This window comes from Larus michahellis, chromosome Z (assembly GCF_964199755.1).
Source record: "Larus michahellis chromosome Z, bLarMic1.1, whole genome shotgun sequence".
In the NCBI taxonomy this organism is placed as follows: Eukaryota; Metazoa; Chordata; class Aves; order Charadriiformes; family Laridae; genus Larus; species Larus michahellis.
In genome coordinates, this window is record NC_133930.1 from 29,065,391 (window position 1) to 29,085,692 (window position 20,302).

Genomic DNA, 20,302 nt, shown 5'->3' on the forward strand with positions numbered 1-20,302 from the left:
TTATACATGCTTTGGACTTCTCTTAAATGACCTTGGGCACTGCTGTATTGACCCTGCAGCTGTTGGACCTCCTGTCTTATGTTGTCATCAGTGTCAAGAATCAACATTTTAATTTACCTACATTAAACACTGCTGCTATGGCATTGCAGCAATTTCCCCTGTGCCCAAGCCTTCTGGTTTTACTTTTTTTCTGAAAGTGTTAAATCAGTTGCCTTTTATTCCTTTTTGGGTTCTCGTGTCCTGCTACAGGTAATGCCTTCAGAAATTACTGCATAGCTTACTGAACAATTGAACGTGATATTGAGGGCAGAGTGGCCGTTACACAGATTGCTATTAAGGAAGTAGAAGAAACTACTTGAACTATCCAGATGCCTACTTTTCAGGTGTTCCCTTTGAAACTTCTGTTCTATGATTAACAGCTGTCCTCATTTGACTCAGTAGTTCTTAAGAACCACCTCTGAACACTATTTTCATTGTTTGCTCTTATGGGATAGTTCAGAATGGTATTGTTTGTATTTTGGCTTTGTTTAAACAGTAGACCATCTAACTCTGGGGGGACTTTCTGCATGCCTTAATTGGAAATCCTTTTTGCAGGACAAAAGCTGAGCTAGATCAAGAAGCTCTGATCAGTGGAAACCTGGCAACTGAAGCTAACCTGATCGTTCTCGATATGCAAGAAAACATCATCCAGGTGGGAAATGGCAGAGCTGGCTTGGTACCAATCCCTGCTCCCTCAGAAGCCAATAGAAGCAAGATTCATTTGTCCTTTTGTTTCTTAGGCAGTGCAAAATGTTTTAATTAAAGATCTTCTGTAAATTTGTATAATCTTGAAGGGGAAAAAAAAAGATGAAGAGGAAGGAATCCAAAGATGAAATTGCTGCCTGCCTTAGCTGTTGACACAAGCCCCTTCTACTATAGGGCATTGCACTACTGTGAAAGGGAAATTTACCACCTTGTTTTCAGTAGATGTTGTTGAAAGCCATTTCCACTGTCTTACTATGATCTGGGAGTTTGGAGAGGATGAGGGAGGAAAGATTTTCATTTATGCTAGAAATGTATCTGAAGATATTAGTAATTTGGAACTGGACTGTTGGGTCGCCTTTGGTCATACTTGCATATACGATCCTGTGAGACAAAAGGGTTTAACCTTGACTCCCACAGAGTGCTCAGTGCAGGAAAGTATCTCCTACCTGCATGGAGTCCTTCTGAAAAGAGATATGCCTCCCTAGAGCAATGCAATGTGCAGAACTTACTTCTAGGAGTCAGATGCAGTAAAATTTCACAGGTTCTTTGACAACAGTGGAACCATGATAGTTATAGTTGACTCTGCTCAAACATGGTCTCCTAGTTTAGGAGAGGCGCTCCAAATTCGTGGGCATGGGAATACTACTGTTGGAGCAACATGCCTATTCATAGATAGTGAGGAGAAAACTTTGTTCTTGAAAACCTGTTAGCAGAAAAGCATTTAGGTACTAGACTCTTGTAGTACTGGGCATGATTTTTGCATGACACCACTCATAGCACCTAGTCTCCCCACTATTTAGTTTTTGGGTTTAACCAGAGCATACCAGTATGTCTGTTTAGACTATATGTCCGGGAAATCGGAGCATGAGGGGGCAAGGGGAAGGATGGTGCTTGCCACCTTGATTCACTTCCTGATCCAAGGTACATGAAAGGTTGGACAGAAGGTGGACAGAGCTTCAAGAGTCACTGCAGAAGCTGGCTGAGCTTAAAAATGCATTGGAGGTTCTACAGACATTGACAAAGGTTTGGGACATTTTCCCCTCTGTCTTCCTGATCACTACAAAAATGTTTTGAAATTATGCAGAGGTTAACAAATCAAAAAACTGCAATCTCTAAACTCCTGGATATGTCTCCTGGACAGGAGAGCAGAACTTCAGTTCCTATGTGCTAGTTCATTACTGAATTACCTCAGTTATTGTTGGTTTTCTCCTCCATGTGTAGGCAAGCTTTGCAGCAGAGTGCAGAGACAATCTTTTGGGAGGAGTTTTGAAGGTCCTGGTAAATTCTCTTGGCTGTGATCAGAGCACCACTTACCTGACTCATTGCTTTGCTACACTCAGAGCACTCATTGCTAAGGTATGCTATTGACATACTGATGTTTTCATGCTTCCAATCAAGTTATTAGAGCAGCATTTTTAGAGCAGAGCTGTGTGTATTCACTTAACACTTTTCCTTTGGCATTTGTTAAATATATTTTGCATATGTAAATACAAATGTATACCTATAGCAATGTTAAGGGACTTCTACAGCTGTTGTAAAGTTGTTTCATTGAAGATGTAAAATGGAATAACTGAATGTGAACAATCCTGTGGTTTTAGCAGTCTACTCGTAAATATAGATGATTTACTAATACAAAGGTAAAACACTCCACCTATTATATTTCAAATACATTCTGATTTTAATTATGAATCTGAATGACGAGGATTGCAGATTCCATAAATTCGAACTTAAATTGTTATATCATCAGGACTAGTTTCCAGTCAGTTGGGCAGCAGAGAAATCAAAACTAACTCATCAGAGATCAGGGGGATCATTCTAGGTTTCTACTTCTAAGATAGATTCCAAAACTCTAAGTAGATTTTAAGATGTTGACAGATTTCATCTTCATTCTGCCTGAAAACTAAGACAAATCCCAATCTCTCTTTCATTTCTGTATCACCAATTTAAAAAAAAAATCAAAATATATACTAGGACGGAATTTGACCCAACATTTTTATAATAGGAGTCGTATTGGGTTAGGTGCTTCATGAGGACTCTCTAAAATCTGTTTAAGATTTATTATCCTACAAAGAAAAGCGGTTTTCACAAAAAGTTTCCACAATGGAAAAATCCAGTAAATCTTTTTTTTCCCCTAACCCATTCTAAAATGCAAATAACAAACAGGATACTCCTGTCCAATTAATGCCTGTCTGCTGGCAAATGCAGATTGGCTGACAAAGCCTAATTACAGGGTAGGTATCTGAGTAGTTATGAAGCTCACAATTATGTTTTCATTGTACGTTATCTTTGAAAGCTAACTTCCAATTGCAATAATTAATTTTGTGAAGCAATCGTTATTCTCATTGGCATAGATCTTCTAGTTAAGCTGACTCAGTTCTGTATTTTATGAAGCAATCATTCCAATTATATCTATTACACTGTGGGTATATAGATGTTATTTTACAAATAAAAATAATAGAACCCTGGACCAGCAGGCTTGTAATATAAATTAGACATAAACCAGTGAGATAATGGGCTGAAGAAACGTTGAGAATTGGGAAATGGGCCTGCAAATGAAAAATAATGTCCTGTTCTGCTCACACACCTTTATCAGTCCTACGTATGTACATACAGTACTGGTGCCTCTGTACTGTGTACAGTGAGAGTTTCTTAGGGCAGATATCCTGCCACCTGGGTTTATTATCTGCTAGGTGCATTGTGGAAAAGCTGTAAAGGAGGATCTGGCATGAAAGATGGGCAGTGGAAGTTTTGTGGCTTACCGTAGGAAGAAGAACCCACTGGAAGGCTGGGGAAGGGTAGGGCATTGGTGCAAAAAGCTAGTAATTGCTCCTTATGCTTAAGAAATTATTCGAATGTTTCATCAACAATTATATATTCTGAAAACAGAACTCTCCATGCTTCTAAGAATTTTGCAATACCTGATGTTTTCAAAAGCTCCTAAAGCCATGGGACTCTGAGAAATTTTTTTATTCTTTCTCTTTCTGCTATTCTTTTTCTAAAAACACAGCCTACTTTCAAACCCTTCTTCTCTGTAGAAAAGCTTGAAAGTGGAACCTATAGTACCACAGGAATCAGGAATCCAAATTAAAAAAAAAAAGTATAAAATGTATCTTTTGCTAACTTTAGTCTTTGTCTGAATCCTGTGATTTTTATGCACTAAACTAATGATGTTTTAATGGCCAGAAACTAGAGTAATGAATGTTTTCTTCTCTATCTCCCTTAGTTTGGAGATTTCCTGTTTGAAGAGGAGGTCGAACAATGTGCTGACCTCTGTCAAAGAGTTCTCCATCATTGCAGCAGCAGCATAGATGTTACACGGACTCAAGCCTGTGCCACTCTTTATCTCCTCATGAGATACAGCTTCAGCTCTACCAGTGTAAGATTTTGAGAACAGCACTGTGTTTTGTGCCACCTTTTTTTGTGATCAATTGAAACTTAAACTGAAGTTGTAATAGCAAATAGAATGCATCTACAGATAAATAGTCATATGTTACGCTGTTTCACTCATTTGAGCCAGAAGAAGTGCTAGAAGTGTAGGGGGTAAAGTAGTTTTAATTATTGTTTATTACTTTGTTTAGGAAAATGTGACTTTTTCTGCAACATCTGTAAATGCATCTTCAAATGCAACAGCATTAGGCGTCTGATAGAAAGGACTATACAATGCATAAGCAATACTCTTCATTTTGTCACGTTTTTTTTTCACTCCTGTGTCAGAACTACTTAGACTAGTTCTATTCTAATGCATAGACAACCTCAATAGAATTACTGTATGCTTGTATTAATGGGAATTCTTTGCTGGCCCTTTGGTCTCAGGACTAGACTCTGATTCTTACAACACGTATGGAGCAAAATACGTATGTTGTGCATGTAGGTTCACAATGTCCTAGCATGAAAGGCTAGACGTTAGCATTTTAGGTAGCATCTGATCTTGCACAGCATTTTCTTCCCTAGTTGTTACTTTAAAAGCCTTGAATGTACAAAAACTGTTGGCTTTGCAGGAGGAAAACGTGCCTCTGAGACACCATGATCAGCAAGGCATAGTGCCTCACTACATGAAGCCCCCAGAGGCCTTTTGCTTCCCAGACCTGTTTCCAGAATGTTTTCCAAGTCCTGCTTCCTCTTCTTCTCCTCTGTGGGTGGCCTGATCTACACACCCACAGGTCTGTGCAGAGCAGGGAAAGAGGTGCTTCCCCTATATATTACAAGATATATCTTTATCCCAAAGTACAGACATGTCAGAATTAGTCTTAACCAGGTAAAACAGGACTGGCTTTGATGCACCAGAGGCTACTCATGTGAGCAGTGAATTTAACACACTCAGTGTAAGCAGGAGAAATTGAGTTTGGTTTATACATTAGGCAGAGCTGTAAGAACTGGTATGCATGGTGCAGGGCCGCCATCATTCTCTCATGCCTTTTTTTTTTTTCTGAAAGAATTTTGCAAGAGTGAAGATGCAGGTGACCATGTCACTAGCCTCTCTGGTTGGCAAATCACCTGAGTTTAATGAGGAATTCCTTCGACGATCCTTACGAACCATCCTAGCCTATGCAGAGGAAGATGCGGATATGCAAGCAACTCCATTTCCCATTCAGGTCAAATCTTTTATGACATCTGTGCTTTTATTAGGAACTTTCACATAGAAATGCACTTGGAGCAAGTCCTAGATCTTGGTCTTCCAAAGCAATGAAAATAAGGATGCAAAGGTTATTGCATGATTTTATTTCTAACACAACAATAAGCGGGGAAGAAATGGAGGACATAATTCCATAGAATAAACTCTTAAGAAGTTCCATGGAAAGGAGAGTCATCTCTTAGCTTTGTGTACAACTTTCTTCTAGATCCCAGCAGGAACTGTACCCTGTAAGTTTCCCAAGATGGAATTTGATTCATTATGTTTTCAGACAAGTGGCAACGTGGAAACCTCTCTCCCTTTTTCAGTTCATAAGGTGGCAGCAGCAATAATTGAAAACATTTCAGACAACTGTCAGATGTTTTGCTAAAATTCTTACAGTAACTCAGCTTTTGCCAAAGACTTACAAAAACATCTGCTTTGTTATCAGATCACAGATCAACTAAAGCTGAACATTAGCACATAGGTTTGGGTTTTTTTCATTCAGAAATAAAAAAATCAAAGGACTCCAGTTCATTTTTATTCATTAAAATGTGTGTATAAAATTTACTATGCTAAGAGTCTTTGCTGCATTGAATAGAGTTGGAAAAACATATCTTGTAGCAATTCAGCATCCTGACATTTCCTTGGGTAAGAGGGACTAAAGTAGAGTAACTTCATCTGGTGTAGATGCTGTTATTTTTCTAGAAGGGAAAAAATAAACACCTGAGAAATGCATTTTGATCTTTGTATTACTCCAGGTAGAGGAGCTGCTGTGTAATCTGAACAGTATCCTGTCAGATACAGTGAAAATGAGGGAATTTCAGGAAGACCCGGAGATGCTCATGGATCTCATGTACAGGTGAATCCATTTAGATTTGCTACTGAGGAAATTCTGCAGTGAGGTGAGCAAAAGAACTGTGCATTTTAGGGAGAGCCTCTATCTGTTGTGCTTGTGTACATTCCCGCTTTAGCACAGCTGATCTGTCACAGGGGGCCCAGGTTGCAGTGGAGCCCCTGGGAGTTGGGCATAGACTTGAGCAAGGACAGGAGTCAGGGACTGATGAACACTGAAGAGTCTTGGGTTCCACAGTTTTACTCTCCTCATTGTGCCTGTGTATCCTGGCTACCCCCGCCTAACCGTTTCTTTTGCCCCGTGCTATGTGAATTATACACAATAAAGAGAGAGATGCCTCCTTCCATTCAGCCCAGGTGAAGAATTATAAAGGTTCTTTCTGTTATTTGCGAAGAAGTGATTGTTCACACCTCCTTTCTGCCATGTGTTGTTAGAATTGCCAAAGGATACCAGACATCACCTGACTTGAGGCTGACTTGGCTGCAAAACATGGCAGAGAAGCACACCAAGAGGAAGTGCTACACAGAAGCAGCCATGTGTCTGGTCCACGCTGCAGCACTGGTGGCAGAGTACCTCAGCATGCTTGAAGATCGAAACTATCTCCCAGTAGGCAGTGTCAGCTTTCAGGTAAGAAAAGGCTCCCAAGCTCTGACAGCATAAGGCTGGGATGGCCTGTTCTGGTGTGTGTACTCCTTGTGTTAAGCAGAATAGAAGTGCATGTACGGGGAGGAAAAGTTACAATGGCAGAGTATCCATCACCACTTGTGGTAGATTGTTCCGATGATTTATCCTTACTGATGAAAACTGGTACTTTAGTATCTGACTGTGTCTAGCTTCTATTTCCAGCAGTTGGATACTGTAATCTCTTGTTTGCTAAGTAGAACCCCTCTATTACCGCATGCCTTTTCCTAGGGCTGTTACTTATCAACAGTGACAGATACATCTTTCAAACATCTTTCTCATGATTTAGGTAATCCAAGCTACTCAGTTCTTTTAGGCGTGTTCTCCAATCCTTCGACTGTCCTCCAGTTACTAACCAACGCCCTTTTGATTGATGAATGACACAATCACCATAGTCCACACACAGCCACATCGAAGTCAAATAAAAATGTCCCAGAAGTTCTTTAAGCCTGGGCAGTATCTCTCAGTTTATCTCTCCAAAGACCCCACTGATTCTTTTGGCATTGTTGTGCTCTTTACTCAGTAATACATTGATCTTTTCCAGGGAGTTTTCTTGGGTTTTGTTTTTCACTCCTTTTCTATATCACATAGATGAAAGCATAACTCTTTGTTGTTAGATTTAGACATTTTGAAATGTAGATTTTTATATGCAGTTTATTGGATTATGCAGTTTTTGTTAACCTTGCCTGAACTGACTTCATGTGCAAATTCTGTGATTTTACTGCTTTTTAAAAATAGAAATGGCTGAACCCTTAAAATATTCCCATGTGTTGATGTTTCGTCCTTTATCATTATTCTCTAAGACTAGTGAAGACCACTGTTCATTTACAGAGCGTTTACTGCAATGTTATGAATCATTCCAACTAATTAGTGGAAATGTTTTGCAGAATCAACTCAGATGTTTGCATAGACATCTACTGTTGGGCATTATTGCCTTTATGAGATTGCAATCTCTTTAAAAGTATCAGGTTTATGCAGTCTGGTATTGATTCAGATTATTTACAATACCTTTAGTTTTTTCTCAAGTAAAATTTTGCATCAGTATTTCCACCACTTTGTCCTGGATGCAGTCTGATAAACCAGCCACTCTCTGCTTATCTTGTTTACTTTTTAAAAAACGTGGTCTCCAAAGCATATTACCTCCTCTGGAACTTCCCCAGTTTTCTAAAACATATGGCAACTCAGTATTTGCTGCCTGAATACCCTTTTACTTATCTCTTTTGGACTGTTGAGGAACACATTTTACGGTCCAGCTGATTTTTAAATGGCTAACACTACTAGTTGGTACATTCATCATCTGTTGATATAACCATACCACCTGTTGTTTTTCTTTCAGAATAGTAAATAACCACACCACCTGGGGACTTTTTCCCCTTCAGAATAGTAAATGTGAACATGATTGAATCATTTGGCATTTTGCGTTGAGTTTAGTATGTTGGGCATATTTGCAATTCCACTTTAGCAACAAGGTGATGGACCAGTGTTACTCTTAAATTAGTGTTACTCTTAAATTCCTTTACTTTTAAGATAGCTGTATATACTCTTTTCACTGGCTAAACTTCTGGGCATTGATATGTACTTCTGCCATTTTGCATCCCTTATCAGTTTTGCATACTCCCTAACTTCTAACTTCCATTCACTGCTTCTATTTTCTACTTTCTCCCTACTTGTAGCATACTATCATCATTTAGATACAGCTGAAATCTGCATTCCCTTTCCAATGTCATCGCGCTCCTAGGCTGCCTTGAATGCTTATAATCTCACACATTTGACCCTAATGCAATTCCTCCTTCCATTGCCCCCAGATTATGCAGATTGTCATGAATGGGTATGTTTCCAGTCATTTTAGAGAACTGAAGTCTATGCTACAAGGAACTAGGCAAGCAAAAACCTAGAAGTTTAAAAGAAACAAATCAATCTCTGTCATCAAAATGCTTGTGTATATACATATATGCCAAAGGAACAGTTGCTTCATAGAAGAGAGGTAATAAAATGCCTTAATGACCAGAAACACAATTGCACAACTCTTTATCTGACAGCATAATTTTGAATTTCAGTTTGCTCAATAACAATAATTAACTATAATAACACTTTGCATTTTTACAAAGCCTTTCAAGAGAAGAGCCCTCATTCTTTACAAACAGATTGGTGTTTTGTAGCACCTGTGAAGATCTTCTTCAGATGACCTTGATAAAAGAGAGAAACACTACTCACACTGTCTTGGCTTTACCTGGAGTTCCAGATCTCACTCATTGACTCTTTCTGTGTCCATTTCTTCATTTAGCTCAGATATGAAATTAACTAATATTGGTGATATACATTTAGTTGTGTAATTTAGGGTGAGGATAATATAGTGTGTTAAAAAAAATTGTTCTGGATGAGCAGAAGTGTTATCTCCTTTTTACAGATGAGTAAAATGAGGCAGCAAAGGATTAAATCAGTTGACCTAGGTCTTCTGCAGTGACTTTGTTAGTGTCCAGAAAACTGATTGTCAGTAGAGTAACACTTTTCCTTTTACTGTGCCAGACAAAACTGTACATGCTTCCCTCTGTGCAATCAAAACTATCCCTCAAAATCAGAATGGGATCACTTTCAGTGAAATTCCCTTTAAGCTTAATTTGTGTTTATGCTAAATCCCCTTTGCAAGTGTTAAGGCGGACTTAGAGTATGAATTGCATAAGGATGACTTTAAAGCCACTTTATATTATCACAGACAAGGGCTTAGTTTGTGTGTCTACCTGCTGAGGCACACAGCTCATTAGCCTGGGCTTAGCAGTAGCCTAATTCAACTGTGCACTTTTAGGGATCTAGGTTGCAGGTTACCCTAGCCATATCTAACATGGTGGTAAGGGCTGGGGAACACAGTAAGGAAAAACCAGAAATTGAGCTGCAGCATGGGTTGTATGAGTTGGCCTAGGTATGTGTCAAGGAGGTTAACTCTCATTGAAATCATTATCTTCAATGAGTCCGGTAGATAAAAAGTGGCACTGGTGTGCTAAAACATGCTGCAGTTTTCCCTCTGGCTGAAATTCAGACATATTCTTAACTCCTGCTAATGCTGTCCTGAGCTTTGTGCTCACCCTTCCAGTGGAGCTGACATGATGTGCAGACTAGACACTGCAATGGCAGCACGGCTGGAGTAAATTTCACCCATGGAGAAATAAATACATCCACAAAACCCAAAGGGGAAAGTCCCATGTTGCTAGTGATGTGTGGTGCCAATTCTTTATCTGAAATCTGATCAATAGTAACAGCCCTCAGTGTCTCTGCCATTTTATAAAGATGTCTTTAAGGACTTAGCTAGCTAGCCAGCTGGCATCTATCCTGCACACAGACAGATTGTCATTGCCAGTTTCTGCTGAAGTGAGACACTATGACACTAATTTAACTCCTTTCAATTACTAGCAAATCGAAGCTTAGCATTTTTGCTGCTGTTGAAAGTTACATATGCTAGTTCCATACTGTATGTACACATATTTTAATGTTTATTTACACGTATTTCTATGTACTGTAAAATTTTTAATGTTGACTCTACTCAGCGTCATTTATTCAAAGGGATCATAAAGAATTGCAGACATGTTATTTCATGGTCTAGAATCTCAAAGAGTGACTGACACTGTGTACTTTATCTAGTTTTATTTAAACACACAATAAGATCAATAACTTTAACAAGAAATCAAGTAAATTCTGCAGAATCAAGGTGTAATATGTCAGGAGCTGAAACAAGAAGCTGCGTTCAATTATTGCAGTTTTCAGAGGAATATTGTCTGTGTCCTACTTCTCCTCTGCTTGCAAAAGTCAAATCAACAACTTGAAAGTCCAACTTCTTCAAGCAGGTGGCAGGAGGTGCAGCTTGGAATTTCCCATCCCTAGGCGCCAGCAACGGGAAGGGCACATTGGTTGTGACCCTGTGGCTGGGAGATGGAGCTCATTGCAGCTTCATGGAAATCCAGCCACCGGAGGGAGGCCAGTTTGCAACGTACAGGTGTCTGCCTTTTAAACCTGAGGCAAGAAAGTAAGTTTAGGATTCTTGTAGTGAAACTCCTGATCTGCCATCTGCAGAGATTTATGATGTTACATTCGCTTCTAAACGAAATTTAACTGTGTATCCCCTGGCTGCATTTGTATAATCTCAGTCTTCTTCCTGTCATATAAATATGTTGAAACTGTTTCTGTCTCAATCTCTATGATAGACTGTTGATCTAGGTTTCTGATTTCTCTGCTCTGATGTATTTTAGAACATTTCGTCCAACGCACTGGAGGAATCTGCTGTTTCAGATGACGTTTTGTCTCCAGATGAAGATGGTATATGTTCCGGGAGGTATTTCTCAGAAAGTGGCCTGGTAGGGCTGCTGGAACAAGCAGCAGAGCTCTTCAGCACGGTGAGTGAAGGCCAAAACCACAGTGGTGGTCTCTGGGCCAGATCCATATCTTATTTTCCTGCGTATGAGGAAACAAAGCCTTACTGCTAAACCAGGCCCCACTGCAAACAACAAGAGGCAGAGACACATCTTATGGCTGACATAAGACACATCTTATGGATGACACAACCTCACCTCAGCCAGGCTGCCTAAGCTAGGCTTCTCAGGTAGCCTAGCTGAGCCATATATCCACCTCTACTGTGCAGACTACAGGCAGCATCAGCAGAAAGTGAGTGTCCCAGGCATGAACCAAGCCTTTTAGTTGGTATTTTCATGGGATAGTACATTTAAAAAGAAAATCTTGCTTAAACTATAGATTTTAGAAAGCACGTGAGATTTACTCCTGTGCTTTTATGCAGCATACCACCACCACCAGCACTTACCATGTAAAGAGTCATGATGTTAACACTTAAATAGGTCATCATATTGTTGTAGTGCTAAAGAGGATATATAATTTAGCATCTCTGAAGATATCATTTGTGTTCTTTTTGTCCATATGCAGTGCAGGTTGCCCTGAACTACGCATGCTAAACAAATCCATTTCCTTCTGCTTACCTGCAGTGTAGACTTTTCTAGCCCCTAAGTAGAAACCATGTGCTTTACACAGGAATGTAGGCTTGAGAGCCCAACAGATAGAGATCCAAATTAGATCCAGTTGGTGTTTGCAGCTCAGAACTACCCATTTACTATTACTAGTTTTTAGAAAGCTAAAACATCCAACATAGCAGATTAAAAAATGAATCCCATAAATCCTCTTTTCAGCCAGGCATTAATGGAGATGTACTTTCTTTTCAGAGTCCATGAGGACTAATTTATTTTCTTCTATTATTTTCCTTTTTTTTTTTTCTCCCAAGGGGGGATTGTATGAAACTGTGAACGAGGTGTACAAAATTGTCATCCCCATACTGGAAGCACATCGAGACTTCAGGAAGCTTACCTTGACACACAGCAAGCTACAGAAGGCCTTTGACAGCATTATTAATAAGGTACTCATGAAGCAAGGCACTGCTGGCAAGACACATTGATGGGTTGCACTCTTTGTTTAAGACTGGTGATAATAAAACTGTTCATGTGAAATAGATCCATTTCCTTTTTCTAACAAAAGCTTCCATCAGCTTTGGGTTACCTACAAAGGGTAGTCTACAGTGAAAAGAGGTTCTGTCTTCTCCGTAGGAAAAAGCAGAGATGAATACAAAACTGATTTAAAGTTACAGAAAAATAGCTGAACAGGTCAAACTTAGAATGAGAACATGCATGATTCCACCTGGCCATATCTATTTAAGAAAATAAACTTAATTTTCAATTAACTAGTGTTTTCAGTTATAAAACAGAAGAAATACAAAAACTTGTCTAAATTCTCAGCACTCATACTGCCTCTTTTCTTCTCTTTCTCCAGAAGAATCTTATTGCCTTCTAGTCAGTTTCAAATTCTTACCAATTTTCATTGTGAAATTTTAGTTTTGTTAATGTGTATCCAATGGAATTAAAAAAGAAGTTATTTTGTTTTGCAAAAATCACTTCATGATTAACCTAAATTTTAAATTAGATTTCAGTCAAATATCCCCTTAATTTGTATGCTGTCCTTCAGGAATATGTGCTTCTAATCCATCAGCACTGATGATACATAGAACTGTCTCTGAAATAGGGAAAATGTAGGATTAGTAGATTTTCTTATATATCAGTTGGGAAAAAAAGGCATCCAAATACTTCAATGTTTACATAAAAAAAATAGGTCATAGTAAATTTCCTCCTTGTTTTTACCAATTAGGGTCAAAAGAGAATGTTTGGAACTTACTTCCGTGTTGGTTTCTATGGATCCAAATTTGGGGACTTGGACGAACAGGAATTTGTTTATAAGGAGCCTGCAATTACCAAACTTCCTGAGATTTCTCACAGATTAGAGGTAAAGAAAAAAACACTGTGTTAACATGATCTCCAACGTTATGTCATACCTACTAATGAACCCACACAGTTCTAATAGTATTATTGCTATATAGAAATCAGAAACAAACTGATTTGTACCATACATTATTTCCTTTGTGTATATCCTTTCCATTGTAGCCCTTTTTACTGTAGAATGATGAAAGTGATCAATCCTCTTGAGGCTATGTCTCTTATGGGCAGGCCTGTAACATATTCAGTTATTTGATTTGAGCATGCCAGATATTTGCTTTGGTATCTTTTCAGATTTTTCATGGAATTTCTTTCATGGTTCCCTTCTGATCACTTTACCTTGAGTTCTGCTTTTTTGTAAGCAACTCACACTGATCTTTCTTCATCAGAAGATGCCTTATCCTGGCCAACTGTAATTCATGAATCAGTATACTGACTGCACAGAGACCAGAAATTGTCATGGTTTCTCCTTTCTCCTAGAGGCATACAGATCATTAGCACTATATTAAGGACAAAAAACACTCTGGGATAATTCTGTTTCCTTTCCAGGGATTTTATGGCCAGTGTTTTGGGGAGGATGCTGTGGAAGTGATTAAGGACTCTGCTCCTGTAGACAAAAGAAAACTGGATCCCAATAAGGTATCCCCTTGAAACTTTTATGTTCAAACATTAAGGCACAAAAAAAATCCCAACTTGGCTGTATCTTTGTGCCCAGGGATGTCCTTAAAGCCTCTGTGGAAGGCTTAGTTTGGTAGCTTGTCACAGAGTCTAGAAATTAGAAGTTCTGATGTGTGGTCCCTCCTGTGGCTCTGATCCCAAGGGTTAAGCTGTGCCTTCCCTGGAGGCAAGTTTTGTCAGCTCTGAAGAGAATAAGCCCTGAAGGATTTCCAGCTCAGTGCACTTCCAGACCGTGCTTAGCCAATGTGAACTATAGGCTATTTCATATATGCCATTCCTTTTACTTTTCTTGGGTTGTAAAGTACTGCAATGGTTCTTCCCTCTTTTCTCAGGCATATATACAAATTACTTTTGTGGAGCCGTATTTTGATGAGTATGAGATGAAAGACAGGGTAACTTATTTTGAGAAGAACTTCAACCTCTGTCGGTTCATGTACACTACACCTTTCACCATGGATGGGCGCCCCAGAGGAGAACTTAGCGAGCAATACAAGAGGAACACCATCCTAACCACAATGCATGCTTTCCCCTACATCAAAACTAGAATCAATGTCATCCAAAAAGAAGAGGTAATTGGGTTTTGAGGACAGATCTAATTTCTCAAGGGCTGAAGGAGTTTCTGGGTGAGATTTTCAAATTCTATGCTTGGCAGAAAAAAAAGAAGGCTGAATTTCCCACATGTTATTCTCATAAATGGGAATGGCATACAATGGGTAGACAAATGCAAGATGGGTATTTACTATGGAGGAGAGAGGTTAGTGAGCGTATGTTCTTTTGAGTTCTCGGTTGTAATGCTGTGGAGGAGGATACGTGGAGCTCTATTTATGGCTGTACTTCTAGCTGATAAAGTACAGTCAAAGAACTAAATTGGGCTCAGAGCTGGTTTAGAGGCAGGGAAGCTTTATAAAGATAGGAAGTGCAAAATCATTTCAGACATGAAGTCAGTAACTTATAATAATAATGGATTTATGCAAGCAGGAAGTCAGATACAAATCCTATTCTTGCAAATGATAAGATGCCAATGAGTTTTGGATCAGATGCAGCATCTACCAAGATGACATTTAGATTAAACAGTCTTCCTGGGTTTCACAACTGCTGCTTTTGGCACAGGAGAATGATAGTTGTACTGCCAGATTTAAAACAGGTCAATTGCATGCATAATTCAGGTAATGAAGCATCTTTTCTTCCATTTCCATTAGTTTATTTTAACCCCAATTGAAGTTGCTATTGAAGACATGCGGAAAAAAACACAGGAACTAACTGCAGCCACCAACCAAGAACCACCAGATGCCAAAATGCTCCAGATGGTTTTGCAGGGCTCAGTTGGAGCCACTGTAAATCAGGTAAAGGATACAAATAAACCAGATTAAAAGTTTCTGCATACTTTTCTCATTGTGCTTTCTTTTTTGCTCTCATCTCTTGCACTGGAAGAAGTACATCTAGTCAGACACATTTAGTCACAATGTGCATTTAAATTTCATCCCTTGATATTTAGTCATTGTATGCTGTTCATTAGATATGCTTTTGGTGAAGGTGCTTATGGAAGTGCTGTCTTTGATTGTAGGTGCCTTGTGGCATCTGAGCGCCTTGTGGCATCTGAGCACCTTGTGGCCCTGGAGGCCTTTTGAATGCATCCAAGGATTTTCCATTTCTAGCACGCTAGCCGTCTCAGCCATTTCGTTCACTCCAGGTGTATCCCTGGGGAATGGGAATAATAATAACAATTCTGCTGTGGGACAACCACAGACTTACAATTTCACAGAAAATACATGAAGTCAAGACCTGAGTGCCCCAAAATAAAGTTGAGGTACAATAATTATAGCCTAAATATGTCTGCTAACAAAAAAGGCAGTTAAAAAAAAAACGTAAATGAAAGAATGAAGACATAACTGAGAGAAAACTTGACATTATCCACAATATCACAGAGCTTGCTTTCTTTGCTGAAAGCCTAAATACTCTCAGTTTCTTCAGATTCTTCATCAACCAAAGCCTCTAGTCTGAAGTAACACGTTGCTGTAAGCTTTGGAAAGAGGGGTCCTTTTCTGCACTGGGCTTATTTAACTCCCTTGGGTCTTGTAATGCCACAAATAGGATCTGTTTTTCTCTCATGTAACCAGATTTGGCAGTAGACCTGCCCCATCTCTTCTCCGCTGAGTAGAATTTGTCTGTTACCTTTTTTGTGGGGCTGGAGGAGAAATAAAAATAGGAGAGGATAAAATATGATGGGCAAAAACTCTGCTTAACAAGGGAAAAATCAGGCGGAAAAAGGAGCAAACCCGCATCCTGTTATGGTGACTTTTCTTTCATAATTCTGCTCATGAAATAACAGTTTAACCAAACGTGTGGTCCGTTTTCCGTCTAAGCAGGTGTGTTTGACATTTTCCTGTGTTTTTCCTATAAGGGACCGCTAGAGGTAGCACAAGTGTTCCTGGCTGAAATTCCAGCAGACCCCAAACTTTATCGACATCACAACAAGCTGAGGTTGTGCTTCAAGGAGTTTATAATGAGGTCAGTAAAACAAACTGAAATGCTGAATTGCATCAATAAAGAAAATAATTGCAATAATGCAACGATAATATGACTGTGTAATTAATTATTCAAGTTACCATCATAAATCCTGGCATCTCCACGCTTTAGACACTTGGTCCAGACTTGTCTCTGCTCATGATCGATGCTTTGGTAGGCTTTGCATCCCGAATGGGAATAAATTTTAACACTTCAAACTAATTATGTAGAAATTAAGATCTTTTTTTTTCTTTGTTTTATCTTTTGATATTTTACAGAAATCAAGCATTTCAGATTATTGCCTTGATTTTCTTTTTAATAAAATGACATTTTTATGTAGGAAGCTGTTCATAAGAAAACATTTGACCCTACCTTACAAGCAGATACATTGGTAGTGGTAGCCAGATATGGCTTTTGCTTTAGATATGTTTCTAAATCTTAACAAGCATACTCATATAGCAAGATATTCATCTCCTTAGTCCAAAAAAAGCGTAATTGCTGAAGGATAACTTTAACTTAAATAAAAATGAGCCTTATGCAGAAGATACAGACTGTACTCTCTGCTATTGTCATTGCATCTGTTTACAGTAACTTGGAAGGTAGCTCAGTTTTCTGCAGTCGATTTTTTTTTATTAGCTCCCTCATCCATTTCTAATGTCTTAAAATATCACCTCAATTTGTGTACTTGGAAAAGACAGAGTGTTCTTATTAGTTCATTATCATTTTGGACTTGACAAGTTATCACAGGAATACCTAGCCGAGAGGAGATGTATCCTTGGCCACTCAGATTACCTAACACGAAGTCCATGAGTTTAACAGAACTAGGTGATACATGTTATGCCTTTTTTTCTTTTCTTTTGCCTAGGTGTGGTGAAGCAGTGGAGAAAAACAAGCGCCTTATTACTGCTGACCAGCGGGAATATCAGCTAGAGCTCAGAAAGAACTACGGGAAGCTGAAGGAGAACCTTAGGCCCATGATTGAGAGGAAGATCCCAGAGCTGTACAAACCTGTAGTGAAAGTCCACAGCACAAGGTACAGTTAGGGCAGGGTTATCTGTTGTAGCTATACAAATACAATGCCTTTTTCTGCAAGGAAGAAAAGCAGTTGTACTAGCAGCTAAAAACAGGCCATAATATACACTGCCAGAAGTCTGCTGGCTCTCACTGGAGCTGAATGTAGTATTAACTGTGCTGCTTGCTCCTGGGATAAGGGATTTATGTCATTTTAACACATCATTAGAGAAGATTTCCCCCCACCCTAATGAAAGATATTGGAAACATCTTGCCATTTCTTCAACATATGAAGCCAAGAAGGAGATAGAACAGGTATGTGTTTGTTTTGAACACATGGCACCATGTGATGTTAGCCATCATGAAGTAAGAGTGATCCTTTCACTCTCAGATAACATAATCCAGTTTAGTTCCATGACTGAGACAGAAGAGTCTTAACTTACATTCTTTGCTTATGAATATACACTTCTTCACAAAGCCACTGTGTCCAGTGTGGGGTGGGAGCAGAAGAAGGAATATGCCTCTGACCTGCCAACACATAACATGTTTCAGCTGATGATTTGTCAGCTGCTCCTCTTCACAAGGCAGGTATTTCTTGGATTCTTTTTCATTTGACAACTTTATTTATGGATCCATTTCATTTCAGGGAATCTTTTCGAAACCACAGTTTTAGGAAATATGATGCCCAAACTTCTTCACAAAGCACTTAAGAACTAGCTGCTTTGGCCAAGGAAGAGCATCATGCTGCAAGCCAGAAGTGATGGGATATTCAGCATCTATGAAACCAGAAATCTTTCACAAGTCAGCATGTGTGCTTTCTGGACAGTGTGCATTTACACAAGATCACTGAATGAAAACTGGGGGATGACTCCTAATCAACTACATCCTATGAGGACTTGGAAAGAAAGGGGATGCTTTTTAGTTACTTTTGCATAAATGGTAAAATAAACACATAATGCGGAGGAGTGGACCATTAGAGTGGTCAGTGGCATGAGGTCAGTCATCACTAGCTAACAGATACAACTCTGTGTGGTTTGGTTGAGGTGTTCTGTGAATCCAAATAATGTATTAAAGAGATGATGACAAATTATGTCTATTTATGGTCCTTTTCCAAGACAGCATTTACCCATGTGCTTTTGGCAATAGAGTACATTCTGCAAGTCAATCACATGTTTAAATGCTGTCTTAATGAGGAAGGACATGGTCCCCTGCTCAGTGTTTGCTAAGCTGGAGCTGCAGGAAAGAATAATTTCCTCAATCAGTTTCTGTCACCAGTTTCTATCACGGTCCTTAACTGCAAGGAGAGTTCCGCACAAGTTTTCTCAACCAAAGCTTGGAAAGCAAGAAGTAGCAACAAATAATTCTTACAGGTCTTCTAATTTTTTTCTAAGTATAGGGAGTACTACTTGACTTGCAGTTGGATTTCTTAATAATCAGTGTCATGTTTAGCACAGCTAACAGGTAATAGTTTAAAAAGAAGACGCTAAGCTATGAGTGATTCTTTTACTATAAAATGCTCTTATGTAAATAACCTTATCCACCATTAACTACAGAAGCACACAGTGAGGATTTCCTGCAAAGCACTTCACTAGGGCTTTACTGCAGCTTAAGAGAAATTAGCAACATTTTACTAAATAATCTTTACAGCACTTCTTTGAAGTAAGGAAAAAATTTTATAATTTTGCAGATTAGGATGTTGAGAGAGAGAGACTCAGGACTTTGGTACTCATTTAGTGAGGCAGTGGCAGAGCCGCAATTTGTATTGTGACCACACTTACCACATAATGTTTGTATTTTGAAACAAAGATCCATGAAAGCGCCCATTGACGTGACTTCCTTCCCTCCACCTTTTCAGGGGTTTGGAAATTATGGGTTCATGCTGATTAAAGTAAGCAATGCCATTTTCCCAAATACAGAATTTAATGTTAAAATTTTCCTTTGTACTTAATTTTAAAAAATGACAGTGAACTTTCTCAGAGCTGATGCCATGTGTTTCTAAATGCAACAACTCTGCTCCGGAAGTATAAAGGACATTGAGGCTGCTGCTGTTAGTGGAAACATTTTGACTTTTTATGGTCATCTGCAGCCTTGCATCTGATAATATGAATTTTCCCAGCACTTCATTGACATCTGAGTGAGTCAGATTTTGCATGTGCTATGTAGAAGATTCACAGGGATGATCAAACAAGATGAGATGTGGAAATAGGTGAAATAAACACTGTACTTACATAGCACTTGGAGTGTAAGAAAACATTTCCCTCCTCATTCATACTATTGTTAGATGCAATAGTCAGGAGTAACTATTCTGTCAAAGCACATAAGGAAATGATACAAAAAGCTCAAAGCAAAAGATGCCTCCATGGAGTGGCTTCCCTGTATTCAGGTTACTTTGAAACAGTCCTTAGTTGAAAAGATGATTAATTTCCCAAAGCTTTGAAGGGATGAGATCTCTACCTATGGGAACCTAGCCCTTTATCTACTGTTTTTAACAGCCTGTTCAGGAGGAAGGTCAGAATACTGTCATCTGTCAACCCCATAATCCAACCTCATTGTTTACAAGATGCTTATCCTTTACAGCCTAAATGACAGCAACCTCAGGTAAACAAAAAACTGCTACAGGTATACAATATACTAGGTAAAAGCAATGAAGTGTTTCCTGTTGCGTGGTCCTTGAACTAAAACAATGCTCAGGATAATATGAATGCTGAAGGACTCCTCACTCGAGTTTTACAAGCTGAGCACCCCTCAACCAGTTGGCCAGTCTTGCCCTCAGTTTGTAGCTCATGTTGTCCCTTCTACAAATGAAACGTGGTTCGTACATTTCTTTCAAGAGTTAAACTATGTGTATTTTCTACTTTATTATATTCATTTTGCAATAAAGCAGCTGTCTCACAGGGTGTTCAG

At 39.0% G+C, this 20,302-nt stretch overlaps 1 protein-coding gene across 1 annotated transcript in view; it reads left to right on the plus strand.

Moving 5' to 3' along the window:
• Nucleotides 1-20,302, plus strand: part of DOCK8 (dedicator of cytokinesis 8) — a 95,543-nt gene extending 75,241 nt beyond the window's left edge. Inside the window, exons 34-48 of the mRNA XM_074570115.1 lie at nt 595-691; nt 1,966-2,100; nt 3,968-4,120; nt 5,178-5,336; nt 6,115-6,215; nt 6,644-6,836; nt 11,129-11,272; nt 12,166-12,297; nt 13,080-13,214; nt 13,754-13,843; nt 14,215-14,451; nt 15,082-15,225; nt 16,284-16,390; nt 17,253-17,420; nt 18,045-20,302. Of these exons, the coding sequence (XP_074426216.1) occupies nt 595-691; nt 1,966-2,100; nt 3,968-4,120; nt 5,178-5,336; nt 6,115-6,215; nt 6,644-6,836; nt 11,129-11,272; nt 12,166-12,297; nt 13,080-13,214; nt 13,754-13,843; nt 14,215-14,451; nt 15,082-15,225; nt 16,284-16,390; nt 17,253-17,420; nt 18,045-18,108 (2,059 nt within the window). The 3' untranslated portion in view covers nt 18,109-20,302. The remainder of the gene's footprint in view (nt 1-594; nt 692-1,965; nt 2,101-3,967; nt 4,121-5,177; nt 5,337-6,114; nt 6,216-6,643; nt 6,837-11,128; nt 11,273-12,165; nt 12,298-13,079; nt 13,215-13,753; nt 13,844-14,214; nt 14,452-15,081; nt 15,226-16,283; nt 16,391-17,252; nt 17,421-18,044) is intronic.